Source organism: Carcharodon carcharias, chromosome 30 (genome assembly GCF_017639515.1).
Source record: "Carcharodon carcharias isolate sCarCar2 chromosome 30, sCarCar2.pri, whole genome shotgun sequence".
In the NCBI taxonomy this organism is placed as follows: domain Eukaryota; kingdom Metazoa; phylum Chordata; class Chondrichthyes; order Lamniformes; family Lamnidae; genus Carcharodon; species Carcharodon carcharias.
This window is the reverse complement of record NC_054496.1, coordinates 6,475,344-6,489,750: the sequence shown is the minus strand read 5'-3', so window position 1 is coordinate 6,489,750 and position 14,407 is coordinate 6,475,344. Positions and strand designations below refer to the sequence as shown.

Below are 14,407 nucleotides of genomic sequence, written 5' to 3'. Positions count from 1 at the left end.
TTACGGTTATCCTCCTCACTATTTACAACTCTACCGATTTTCGTCTCATCCACGAACTTCTTGATCATACCCGCTACATTTAAGTCCAAATCATTTATGTACACCACAAACAGCAAGGATCCCAGCACCGAACCCTGTGGAATCCCACTGGAAACAGCATTCCAGTCACAGAAACATCCCTCAACCATCACCCTCTGCTTCCTGCCTCTTAGCCAACGTGCCACTTTGCCTTAGATCCCATTGTCTCTTATTTTCTTAACCAGTCTGCCATGAGGGACCTTGTCAAAAGCCTTGCTAAAGTCCATGTAGACCACATCAAATGCATTACCCTCATAAACACTCCTGGTTACCTCCACAAAAGATTCGATCAAATTTGTCAAACATGACCTTCCCTTAACAAATCCATGCTGACTATCCCTGATTAATCCATGTGTCTCTAAGTGCAGATATATTCTGTCCGTCAGAATTCTTTCTAGCAACTTCCCCACCACCGAGGTTAGACTAAATTTCCTGGTCTATCCATTCCTCACTTTTTAAATAATGGGACAACATTAGCAGTCCTCTAGTCCGCTGGCATATCACCTGTGGCCAGAGAAGATTTGAAAATTACTGCCAGGGGCCCTGATATCTCTTCCCTTGCCTCTCTCAACAACCTGGGATACATCCCATCTGGGCCTGTGGGTTTATCCATTTTTAAGGCTGCTAAACCCACTAATACCTCTTCTTTCTTTATGTTAATTTCCTCTAATATTTCACAGTCCTCCACCCTGATGTCCAAACCTGCGCTGTCCTTTTCCATTGTGAAGACCGACGCAACGTATGCATTGAGGACTGTAGCCACATCTTTCAGGTCCACACAGAGGTTACCCCTATGGTCCCTAATTGGTCCTACTCTTTCCCTGGTTATTTTCTTGCTCTATATATATATATACATATATATTTTTTTTTTAAAAAACCCTTTTAGTTTTCCTCTATTCTACCCACCAATACTTTCTCATGCACTCTCTTAGCTTTCCTAATTTCCTTTTTAAGTTCCCCCTGCACTTTTTATACTCCTCTAGGGACTCTGCCATATTGACCCTCGGTATCTGCCATAGCCTTCTCTTTTCTTCTTAATCCTAACCTTTACATCCCTTGACATCCAGGATTCTATGGACTTGGTCCCCCCCTTCATCTTTATGGGGACATATTTGCCCTGTATTCTTGCTATTTCCTCCTTCAATGCCTCCCACTGCTCTGACACAGTTTTATCTGCAAGTAGCTGCTCCCAGTCCATGGGGGCCAAATCATTTCTCATTTTAGTAAAATGAGCCTTTCCCCAGTTTAAAACTTTTATTCCCGGCCCAACCTTATCCTTTTCCATATCTATCCTAAATCTAATCGAGTTTTGGTCACTATCTCCAAAACGCCCCCCTACTGATGTCCAGGGTCATTTCCAAATATTAGGTCCAGAACTGTCCCCTCCTTTGTTAGGCTTTCTATGTACTGGGCTAAAAGGTTTTCCTGGATGCAATTTAAGAATTTTGCTCCCTCCCTACCTTACACACTAAAACTATCTCAGTTAATATTTGGGTGATTAAAATGCCCTACTATTACTGCCTTATCATTCTTACACTTCTCTGAAATTTGATTACACATTTGAGCCTCTATCTCTCCCTGACTGTTTAAGTTTTAATTGAATTACAGTCAGGTAGACTGCATGGTTGAAACTATCAAGAGTTAAGTGTAAAGCAGACTTTTGAAACGGAGATGGACAAGCGTGGATGAGAGTTCCACACATAAGGTGTGAATGAAATTTGCATTTTTAGATAAGTGAAGGGGTTGTTTGATTTTCAAAGGGGTGGTAAGATGCTTACAACTAATAAGATAAATAGGACAAGATTATTATGTGTATTTTTCCCAAAAGGAAAGAGGCCATATTGACAGCATGAAAGATTTTTATATTATAAGGAAAAGTAAATCTCCGAAGACATGTAGAACAATGGGATTTTACATAATAAAGAGAGAAAAACATATATATAGAAGGATGGAAGATTATGTGGGGGTGGCTGTGTATAATCTTGAAAAGCACACCATGTGACAGACTTGGAGCAAGCCACTAGCAACTTTTACAGAAGTCTGCCATATCCAGTAACTAAAGTCATGTTAAAAAGCCTTTGGAATTCCACTGTCAAGTGGGTGCATGTAGTGACCTTGCTGGATTGCTTATTTGACTGTTACCTTAAAGGGAATGTGTAGCTGGGGGTCAGGTTAATTAGGAATTTTGGGATTTGTTACAATATCAAGTAACTGTAATCTTAAACAAAAACAGAATTACCTGGAAAAACTCAGCAGGTCTGGCAGCATCTAGGAGAAGAAAAGAGTTGACGTTTCGAGTCCTCATGACCCTTCGACAGAACGATGTCTGTGTTTGAAGTCTTTCCTTTTGTTAATAAATGCTTTAATTTAATTTTTTAAATCACTAAAGGTGTTAGTGGACTCACTACTCCTGAATTCAGTGCACAAATCTTCTCGCAATAAATACAAATTGCAAAACTTTTTTGATAGTGTGGCCAAGTTTCCCCTGTGGATTTGGTCTGCCTAGCACATATCATCTGCCACATCATAACACTAACCAAGAGATGTTAAAGTCAATAGTAGTACACCTACCACTGTCCTAAATAAGATCAACCAAGTCATCATGGATGAGTGATAGAACCTTGGATTTTACTGGTCTGTAGAAATCAGTGCATTTGCTAACTGAGATTCCAGAGTTGGAGCAATGGTATTAGAATAGACATGACTTTTGGCAAAAGAACGTTTAGCGTATTTATGTGACAATCTTCTGCCCAGTATTTTAATGAAGGTACTAATCCTTTTATCTTCAATGAGTTAACATTCTTGTTAAAATGTGGGAACTTGATAAGCTTTTATCCAATAATGTCATCAGCAGTATTTCTATTGTGCTCATTCTGTTTGTAATGTGCTTCTTTTCTTGGTTTTTGTCAGAGGAAGATTGCCTCTCACGCCTGTTCCAAACCACATCCCCCACCTTAATATAGTACTGAACACTTATGAAAACTTAAAATTTGAGAACAGTTGCTAAGTGCAGACAGCATGCATTCCATGTCCTCTCTCTGCAAGCATAGAGATACTAGCAGAGTGTACATACCATATGTCTCAGTGAAAACTGAGAAAAAATGAACGCACTGCATACAAAGTTCCTAGACAGCAGGACCTTCCAAGCAGGCACATGAGATCAGGAAGAAACTTACGTGAAGGCAAAAGCCACTAGTGCACCACTGACTACGATGAAATCCAGAATATTCCATAGGTCTCTGAAGTATGCTCCTTGATGCAGGACTAAGCCAAGGTCAATCATCTTTAAACAGAACGAGGAAAGAAATAAATGACACTTTATCAAATTCATACTTTGCCCTGTACTACTTTTCTCTTAAAGATGCTGACACATGTTGAGGAATGATAACTATCTTCAATTAGCTGACTCATTTTCCAAGTTTATGCTGTGACAGTTAATGCTGGCAGACTGTTCTATTTTGAAGAGCACTACAGCTAAACTCAGTCCTCTCATCAATCAACATTCATGCACAGATTGCTAACTCTTCACATCTTTCACTACCGAAAGCACAGAGAAGTGAGACCTCTGGCTCTGGCTTATTTTTTTCTCTCTAGCCCTGCATACTGAGGTCAATTGTAGCCTCCTTACCACTATTCCAGCTGAGTTCACCTGTCCAATTTGTACATGGAATTACAGAGAAACTACAACATGGAAACGGGCCATTTAACTCAACCAGTCCAAGTTGATAGGCGGGATTTTCTGGTCCAACAACCAGCCAAAAGTCAGTAGACTTCTGGCTGCTTCTCCAAGTTTTCCGACCCGCCCACTTTTCCAACCGCAGGCGGGACTGGAAAATCCCAGCCAATGTTTGTGCTCCACATGAGCAGTAATCCTAATCCTGTGTCCAACCTTTGTTCCCATATCCTTTTTACCCCTTTCCTTCAAAATAAAATCTTAAAAATTGACTAGGTGCTTGCTTCAATACTAACACTGGCAATATACTCCATAACCTTATGATCTTCCCTTTAAAAGGAATTTTTTCTACTCTGTCTTAAATATCTTACATTTAATCTTATATTTATGTCCTCTTCTCTAGACTCCTCAAACACTAGAATCAGCCTATTTCTAGCTAGCCTATTCCACATGGTCATAATTTTAAACACTAACAGATAGTCTAGCAAGTCATGGAATTGAATTTAATAAATCCAGTAGAGTAGGCTAGCACCAGAAAGTGACGATTAAAATGCAACTGGTTTACTAACATACCAGTTTCGTGGCCAGAGTATCACATACACACTTTCTGATTGGACCAATGTAAGTCCATGTCTCAAATTTTTGATTTGGTTTGCTATTTGAACAATGAAAAACAACCAATCAGATAGTAGGGGGAAAATCACCCCCCCACCCCCATTCTGATTGATTAGAAGAGGAATGAATCGGGAAAGTTGTGGGAAAAAATCAGCTCTTTGAGTGGATATGGGTGTTTTTGACCCTGGGGAAGATTTTCTTTGGGAATTATATACAATAAATTCATCTGCTCTTTATATATGTTATAAACAGTGCTCAGAGAAATTCTCCTCCCCCTTTCCTTGCACACTTCCATCCTCCAACCACTGTCATTAGCATGGTTTTAGTCCTAACCTGCCACCCATACTCTGACCTTCTATTTATAGATCCTATTTAAGGTGTCAGTCTTGGCTCAGTAGTAGTACTCTTGCTTCTGAGCCAGAATGCCATTGGTTCAAACCTTGAACACATAATCCATGCAAGCAACTCAGTGCAGTACTTAAGGATTGCTGCACCGTCAAAGGTGCTGTCTTTTGGATGAGATATTAAACGGAGGCCCCATTTCCCTCTCAGATGGATGTAAAAGATCCCATTACACTATTTCGAAGAAGAACAGGGAAGTTCTCCTGGTGCTGAGCAACATTTATCCCTCAATCAAAACCTAAAACACATTATATGTTCATTTATTTCATTGCTGTTTGTGGGAGTTTACTGTTGCATTTTCCACATTACAACAATAACTACATTTCAGAAGTACTTCATTACTTCAGAAGTACCGCACCTGGAGTACTGTGCACAGTTTTGGTTCCCTTACTTGAGGAAGGATGTAGTTGCATTGGAGGCGGTTCAGAGGAGGTTCACTTGATTGATTCCAGAGATGCGGGGATTGTCTTATGCGGAGAGACTGAGCAGTTTAGGCCTATACTCGCTGCAGTTTAGGAGGATGAGAAGAGATCTAATTGAGGTATATAAGATGCTAAACGGGATAGACAAAGTAGACATGGAACAGATGTTTCCCCTTGTGGGGCATTCTAGAACGAGAGACCATAGTTTTAGGCTAAGGGGTGGTAGATTTAAATCAGAGATGAGGAGGAATTACTTTTCTCAAAGAGTCGTGAATCTGTGGAATTCACTACCTCAGAGTGCACTAGGTGCCGGGATGCTGAATAAATTTAAGGAGGAGATAGACAGATTTTTAATTGGTAACTGGATGAAAGATTATGGGGTGAGGGCGGGAAATTGGAGTTGAGGCCGAAATGAGATCGGCCATGATTGTATTGAATGGCGGGGCAAGCTTGAGGGGCTGAATTGCCTACTCCTGCTTGTTCTTATGTTCTTATTGGCTGTGTTCTTGGAACATCCTGAGGTTGTGAAAGGCACTATATGAATGCAAGCAATTCTGTTATTCTTCTTTATATCCATACTTTTACAGCCTTAGCTGCCACTCACTGCCCCTTCCCCAAACCCTCCCTTCTAGGCTTTCACTCTTTGGTGACATTTGCTCAGCACTCATGGCCTGCCATGCCCTGGGCCCACTTATGCCATGTGACCAGTTTCTATCTCTGCTTCCTTGTCTATCAATTACTCCCAGTACTGCTTGTTATCTATCTGGGCACCTTTTTCCTCTTTTTCCTCACAGAAAACTTCTGAAAACCATCAGCAAAACCTGACTGTCAAAATTTAGATCAAGCTCATTATTGCACAATAGGGTGCAGCAGAGGAGCAAGTCAGTTGTTCAAAGGATCGGTATTTTTCCCAAAATTTTCTTTCCTAACTCTTTTGGAGAAACCACCTCCTGAAGTACTGGGATACACTTCCATGTGATGGCTGTACTTCTAGTACTAGCCAAGTGACCATTCTTCACATCTGAAATTGGAATGTTGGCTATTTGATTAGAGGTGAGCAGTTACAACAGAACCAATGCCAATCCTAACCTTCCCTGGCATTAGCACACTTTGCAGAATCAATCTCTGAAGGGTTACATATAATTTACAGCACAGCGACAGGCCATCTCACCTTATCCTATCAGCATGTCCTCTATTTCTTTCTTTCTCATGTATTTAGATTCCACTTAAACACATCTATGTCACCTGTCTCTACTGATCCATGTGGTAGCAAGTGCCACATACTGACCACTCTTGGGGTAAAAAATGTTCTCCTGAATTCCCTATTGGATTTATTATTGACTATTTTATCACAGAATCACAGAATGGCTGCAACACAGAAGTAGGCCATTCAGCCCATCATATCTGCGCTGGCTCTCCAGAGGAGCAATTTACCTAGTGCCACCACCCATCCTTCTCCCCACAGCCCTGCACATTCTTCCTTTTCAGATAATAATCCAATTGCCTCTTAAATGCCTTGATTGAACCTGCCTCCACCACACTCACCGGTAGTGAACTCCAGATCTGAACCACGTGCTGTGTGAAAAAGTTTTTCCTCATGTCTCCATTGATGACCTCTAGTTTGGATTCCCCACAAGTGGAAATACATTCCCTATATCGATGCTATTGGATAGTTTTATAAGATTAGTTTTATAAGATTCGTTTTTTTAAGATTAAAGACCTATCAGGTCATAGGGAATTAGGCATTGTATCTCTGGCAGATTTATCCCTCTCTAACTCAGATAATGAGGCCATCAGGCTAGCTGAGGTCAGTTAATGGCAAAGAACCTGGGGCCTGCCTGCTCTATATTATTCAGCGATTGACTGGGCAGTGCTTACTTACCTTAATAACCATTTCAAAGGTAAAGACTCCAGTAAATACATAGTCAAAATATCTTAAAACCTGTGGAAAGAGGAATGAAAATAATGAGTGAAATCAAAGTTTCACAGTCTAGTCAGTGATAATAATGAATAATAATCAGCATTAAGATCATAAGAAATAGGAGCAGGAGTAGGCCACTTGGTTCCTTGAGTCTGCTTCGCCATTCAATAAGATCACGGCTGATCTGATTGTGGTCACTTTTCTGCCGCGCTCCCATAGCCCTCAATTTCCTTGTTGATCAAAAATCTGTCTAATTCAACTTTGAATATATTCAATGACCCTGCTTCCACTGCTGTCTGGAGAAGTCTAACAACCTTCAGAGAAAAAAAAAATCCTTATCTCCGTTTTAAATAGGAGACCCCTTATTTTTAAATTGAGTCCTTTAGCTCTAGACTCCTGCACAAGGATTAATTATATCTCCTACTCTGAGTAATTCGTTTCCATGATTTCAAAGTTGTGGACCACCTCACCTTTTGCAGCCTTCCTTTCCTTTTAAAAAACTGAAAACTTTTGAAGTCCAAGCTTGGTGTCACCTAACTACTTCCTGGTTTACCCCGATCTCTTCTCTTACTCTTTTTCACCATGGCGCTGTCCCAACTCCTCCCAATAGGAAGTTGCACTTGCAGGAGCACAGTTTGGAGAACTGGGGTAGCAGAGTTGTGATTCTATGTCCGTTTGAGCGTTGCGTCCCCAATGAAAGCATGCAATCATGGAGTTAACTCTTATGAACTCAAATCCCTCAGGTTTTCAATTACATAAACCTAAAAAAAGTGAGAAAAATAAGGTAATTGGTGACACAGTGGGTTGGTCTATTCGATGCACCATGAATGATAGATTCTCATTGAAGCTCATTCAGATGGAAATTCTTTGATGTCAGCTAAACTGTATGGGGCAACTAAAAGATACTGAATGAGATAGGCCACTATGATGTAATGAAATTGGTAAAAACCTCAGCTGATCGCTGGGAAAGAGCTGTTAAATGAGATAACAGTGAAGGGATTTGAAGGGACTCATAGTAGTCTAGCAATCTGTCCCCCAACACGTGGCTAAGATTGTTAAGGCACTATACCATGTGAGTGGCCTCATGGGGTATGAATCAGCTGTTCTCTCTCTCAGGATGACAGCATTCATCTGTTGCTGTTGCCTGTCAGCCAGCCAGCTCAGACTGTTACCACTCATTCAAAGCCAGGCCTTTTGGGCTCGGAATTGCTCCAGAGTTTCCTTCAAGGCCATCTGCGGTCTCCCCTACTGAAAGTTATCAGCCTTCTGCTGGCCATGCTGTAGTCACTGGGGTAGCACTGTGTAGGATCCAGGGATGAGAGTGACCAAAGAACAGTCTGAACATTTTTGTGACAAGGAATCATGTAATTATAGCATTTTTTATGATCTTTAGTGAATGAAAATCTTTAAGGCCACCTCAGCTTATAAAATCTCCTTCAATTTTGTATCAGGGGCTCCTCTGTGAAAAGCTGTTTCTAAATTTAAAGGCTTCCCTTCTACTGAATCCAACCCCTCCTCCCCCCAACTCCTGTACCTAGCGTTGTTCATCTAGATGGAGTTTTCCTGGTCATTAGTTCATGTTCCAGTCAGTCTAAGGGGCGGGCTGAGGGCCGGGCCTGTCCTATCGTCCAGGCCCAGTCCCTCTATATCCAGTTGCTCCACTCCAACCGCTCCCGCTTCAAATCAAACTGATCTGGCTGATTAGGTATAACTAAATGGCTGAGTGCCCACATCGATGTCAGCTGCAATGGATTTGATGGGGGTGGGTTGTGATTGACAAACAGAGACCTGGACCGAACCTGAGCCCACCTCCTTCTCCTAACAACAAGATCAGACTCACATTGTGTTCTTTTTAAAATGTTTAAAGAGTGACATATTTCAAAAACACCTATGCAAAGATGGAGCTCAGAAAAAAAAGACGGAATTCTATGATTCCAAAGTCAGAATTCTGCCAATGGCGGAAATTTTTCATTCCTGGTAGGATCACTAAGCCAGTTAATGGTACAAAGGAAATACGCGCTAAGGAACTGAAGATGGGTTAATTGCTCTGAAGAAGAGTCATATGGACTCGAAACGTTAACTTTTTCTCCACAGATGCTGTCAGACCTGGTGAATTTTTCCAGCATTTTTTGTTTCAGATTTCCAGCATCTGCAGTATTTTGCCTTTATCATGGGTTAATTAATGTAGGGATGTCCTCAAACCATCCTGAAGGAGGTCAAACATGCCCGTTGACTCAAGGGAGACCCTGGTTTGTGACTGACCAAAATGGAAAAGGCTCAGTTGAGAAGGCACCATTGAGAGGCTTTATCAGGAACATGCAGAGGCCAAGTCCTGGCGTCAGAGGGAGCAATCAAACCTCCTAACAATCCATCCATCCAGTCTTTCAAGCATAACCTGCTGCACATATTGCAGTCTGTAGATCACACACTGGGCTTATCAGCCATCTCAGAACCCATGAAACTGGAGTGGAAGCAAGTCATCCTTGATCTCAATGGACTGCCTAAGAAGACATCGTTAACTTTTGTCTACGCTATTGGATGATTTGATTGATAAAGTTGGTTTGGAATGTTTGTTTTACATGACTTGCATTTCAGCGTTCTGGCCAAGGGGACACTGTGATGGTCAATAACAGTGGGAAAGTAAGGTGCGGGACTGTTTAATAACTAAGAATTGGAGTAGCATTTAAGTAGTAGTCAAATGAGTTGCTCACGGACACAGCCGGAAATTAAATGTGCTGATTGCCTTCTCCCTTCCACCTCCTCATCCTCAGCTGCTCACCGTATACCTGGTGGCAAGTGGGCTGTGCTGTCTTTAGGGTGAGGTTGTGCAGGATGCAGCAGGCCACCTGCTCCTGGGGGGGACTGGAGCTGTTTAGGTACCCAATGGTCAGCTTGAGATATTCCATCTGACAACACGGCCCTTGTTATAGGCATGGTGCCACCATCTGTGTGGGTTGCACACTAGGGTCATGATCCAATGGTCAGTGGTATCCCTTGTTGCCCAGTAGCCACCCTTGGTGGCTCAAACAGTGAAGGCACAGTGAACTGAGACAGAATAAAGTCATTATGACTATTGCTTGGATATTGAGCACCGACCTGCATGATGCACTGAGTATGGTCACACACAAGCTGGACATTGAGGGAATGGAATCGTTTGCAGTTGAGTATAACTCTGAATTTTTATGTAGCGTCTGCAAAGCTATTTGTGTGCGGTCAATAGATCGATGGAACCTTGCACCATGGAGAAGACGTTTATGCTGGAAAAGCTGTGTACATACTCCTCCTGCTTCTCTCAGAAAAAAGAGATTATGATGTAGCCCCCATCCTTTGCATGCAGGCACAACCCACATCAGAAGGATGTCATTTAGATGCCCAAGAGACATGCATAATGCCAAAAATTGGGCACTACACAACTGAAATTTGTGGCCATAAAAACATAAGTAGACCATTTTGTCTATTGAATTTGTTCTGCCATTTTGTTAACAATTGTTTAGCTTCTCTTAAACTTATTTCCCCCCTTTACACTCAGGATCATTCTCATTGTTCTTCTCTGTATCATCTCCAATGCAACAGTGGCCCTTTTGAAATATAGTGACCAACATTTTACTAAATATTAAATAGTCACAGCTTACGTTATTTCTTGTAGCATTTGGTTGGACCGGATCTTCTGCAGCCAGTGCAATACTGCTCATTGCGATGACCATGAGGATACACATTTCGAAGTAGCGTAGATTTACAATGTAATGGCAGGCTCTACGCAGTCTGTCAAGAAAGTTTTAAAATAATTAGGTTTATTGCAATCATTATTGCTGGAGCTGTGTAAAGCTAGAAAAAATTAGCCAGAAGAGCAATATAAACTGTTGTTAAAAAAAGTGTCAATGTATTGATGAAAATAATAATTTTTCAGTTAACAGACATAGAGGGCTGGGTTTTTGGCCCAGGATCGGAGGTGGGTTGAAGTTAAAAATAGCACCACCAGCTTGCGTGCCGATTCCCAGCTCCATCCCACCTCTAAGCCATTTTTGCGGAGGCTGGATCAATGGGTTGGTTGCAGCAGGTAGCCAAAAAGGCTCAACAACTGCTGCTTGACTCCAATTATAGGAGGCTGACTCGTACTTTCCAATTGGTTTTCAGGTTCCACAGGTGCTGGGGTCCAGTTAATGCGCCTGGAGGTGACCTCCCAGTGGCAGACTGCAGGGGTCAGCGCTCAGGAAGACCCAAAAGTGGTGGCTTGGCTGCAAAAGCCATTTTTAATTTAAGGTTTGCAAAAGTTGGAGAATGACTCCATGTTGAAGCACCCACTCTCTTACTTACCTTCAACACAGACTGCTGCTCCTTCAAGCTGGAAGACCCCTGATTGCTTGAAGAGCCCACTGGTCATGTTTAATTGGATGGCAAACCTGTCTCCATGCCAATTAAGGAATCATTCCCATGAAAATCACAATGACTCTTCCCATCCCAGGAGATGGGTTCAAGATCTGCAAACAGTCCCGACCTCTGTTTCTTGCCCCCGGATGGAAAGTTCAGCCCATAGTGAATCTGTAATTGATATTTCCCTCCACCACTCTCTCCATCATCAGCAAACTGTGGCCAAAGGAATCGAAGCCCGGGAGCAAGTGGTAGAATAGTTGAGTGCTGAGAAAGCAATAGACAAAGGCTAACACTTAACAAGTCTCATGTTGAGTAAGTAATAGAGAGGCTGAAAGGATGAGAAGCAAAGAGGGACCCTGGAAATGGCAGTTTTGGTATTAGAAATTTGTTGCCACACATTATAATAAGTTACCACTACTTTATATCACTGGTGTGGCTGTGGCATTAAGGTTAGTTGTTCAGGTAGTATTCAGTGACATGAGATTTCAATTCCAAAGAAATTCCAAAGAAATTACTGATGTAGAAATTACTAATGATGAATACCTGCAGCGATTACTTCCATTGTCACTGCTTTCTGTTCCCAAGAAATTTTCTTATGCGATTTTTTTAAAATTAAGGGGTTACTGTCACTTCCCTGACAAAGTCAGGCGCGACAGTGATACAAAAGGGAGCCAAAATGGGCAATGAGGACCACTGCTCATACCAAACACATCTTCCCCTCCCCTTTCAGCATTCCGAATGGACAGCTTTTTAAAATTCTTTCCTGGGATGTTGGCATCGCAGGCAAGGGTAGCATTTGTTGCCCATCCCTAAATTCCCTTGAACTGAGTATCTTGCTCGGCCATTTCTGAGGGCAGTTAAGAGTCAACCACATTGCTGTGGGTCTGGAGTCACAGGTAGGCCAGACCGGGTAAGTATGGCAGATTTCCTTCCCTAAAGGACATTAGTGAACCAGATAGGTTTTTATGACAACCGACAGTGAGTTTATGGTCACCATTACTGAAACTAGCTTTTAATTTCAGCTTTTTATTAATTGAATTCAAATTCCACCAACTGCCGTGGTGTGATTTAAACCCATACTCCCAGAGGATTAGCCTTGAACTCTAGATTAATATCTCAGTGACATTGCCACTATACTACTGTCTCCCCCTGATACTTTGAGTTCTCTCTGTGACACCCTAGTCCACTTCTCAGTCACCGTCAATAACCCGTCCATTTCCCATGCAAACGCACGAGGTGTAACACCTGCCCTTTACCTCCTCACCATCCAAGGCTTCAAATGCTCCTTCCAGGTGATCAGCAGCCATTTACATTACATCTTTCAATGTAGTAGTCACTGCTCGCAATGCGAGCTCCTCTACATTGGGGAGACCAAATGCAGATTGGGTGATAGTTTTTTGGAGCACTTCTGTTCAGTCTGCAAGCATAACCGCTACTCCCTGTGGCTTGTTAATTTTCCACCTTGCTATCTCATTTCTGTCCGTGGTCTACTGCACTGCTTCAGTGAAGCTCAATGTAAACTTGAAGAACAGTACCCCATCTAATGATTAGGTACTTTACAGCCTTCAGGATTCAACATTGAGTTCAATAATTTCAGACCATAATCTCGGAGCCCATTTTGTTTCCTTATCTTTGCAAGTTTCAGTTTTTCTCTTATGTTTTTTGCTTGCAGTCATCAGCACATCTCTGGGTACATTTTTGTTTCTTCATTTATTCTTTTGCCCCATCACCATTTTCTTTTGCCCTGGAGGACTAGCTCTTCTGTCATTCAATTTCTCCTATCTTTCAGCCCATCACAGACCTTCCTTTTGTGCTTGTCCCACCCACCCCGGCTCAAAGCCTATTACATTTCTAACTTTTCCCAGTTCTAATGAAAGGACATAGGCCTGAAATATTAACTCTGTTCCTCTGCACAGATGCTGCAGTAACCTGCTGAGTATTTCCATCATTTTCTGTTTTTACTACTGCTGCTGCATGACTCTGACCTGAATTTCCCTCAAATTGCCCTTGCTGGGACTCCTCTTTTGCCTACTACATACAAATGCCCACAGGCATTGGACTAGCACAGTTTCCAGATAATTTCCTTTCCTTCCAGGACCACCAGGTGGAGAGACAGAGTTCTTTAGTGATGTCCTTTCACTTTATTTCATCTGCCAGTACTTATCTGTTCAAACTCAATGGGAATTTATCAAAGGCTTTGGTACTCTTCTGCCATTACAATGGGCCTTACATTGTTCAGCAATGGTCCAACTTCAATAATGCCTGGATCTTGTTGGTGGGAATCCTGCTGATATCCTGCCGTGATGACTAATAACCGCTAACAAAGGAAACTGGGCTGGGGTCAGGATGGAATTGGGGTGACAGGCACTGCCCTTGTTCTATAGCAGATGGGACAGGGAAAACTAGCCCTTGGATCAAACAGTCTTAAAAAGCAATAACTGAGAAGATACCCGATAAATGGTATAGAAAAGGCAAGAAGGTGCCGGGTCAAAGTTAGAGCTGATATCACACTGTCATGAAGCTCTTAATGTATATAGTATTTTGGAAAATATTTTTCTTAGTCTGCAGGTCTAACTTAATTGGATTAAAGCCAGCTAGTCTGGGTGCTTTGATGGGTACTAGTTTTGATATGGAAGAGAGATAGCGTGCATTTGCATTTTTTGAATAGAGCATTCAAGAAGTGGGGTGAAAACTTGACGTCTTTCTAGCAGCTACCAAGTAATATGTTTATATTACTAATAAAATTGGTTCAATGAATGGGGTTTCATTGTTAAAAGGTAAAGTTCAAAGATACTGGTGAGACAATGAGTATTTGAATTCAATCGATAGTGGTAGGTATAACTTCAGTAGTTTCTGGGTGTGCAGAGCAGGGGCAATGTAAGATCAAAAGGCGGCTGTAAGCCTCCAACTGGCTCAACAGTGAAA

General features: G+C 41.9%; 1 protein-coding gene across 1 annotated transcript in view; it reads right to left on the bottom strand.

Moving 5' to 3' along the window:
* Positions 1-14,407, bottom strand: part of LOC121271161 (voltage-dependent P/Q-type calcium channel subunit alpha-1A-like) — a 760,453-nt gene that overhangs the window by 193,067 nt on the left and 552,979 nt on the right. Inside the window, exons 25-27 of the mRNA XM_041176921.1 lie at positions 10,744-10,873; positions 7,073-7,132; positions 3,255-3,361 (exon numbers count right to left, since the gene is read on the bottom strand). Of these exons, the coding sequence (XP_041032855.1) occupies positions 3,255-3,361; positions 7,073-7,132; positions 10,744-10,873 (297 nt within the window). The remainder of the gene's footprint in view (positions 1-3,254; positions 3,362-7,072; positions 7,133-10,743; positions 10,874-14,407) is intronic.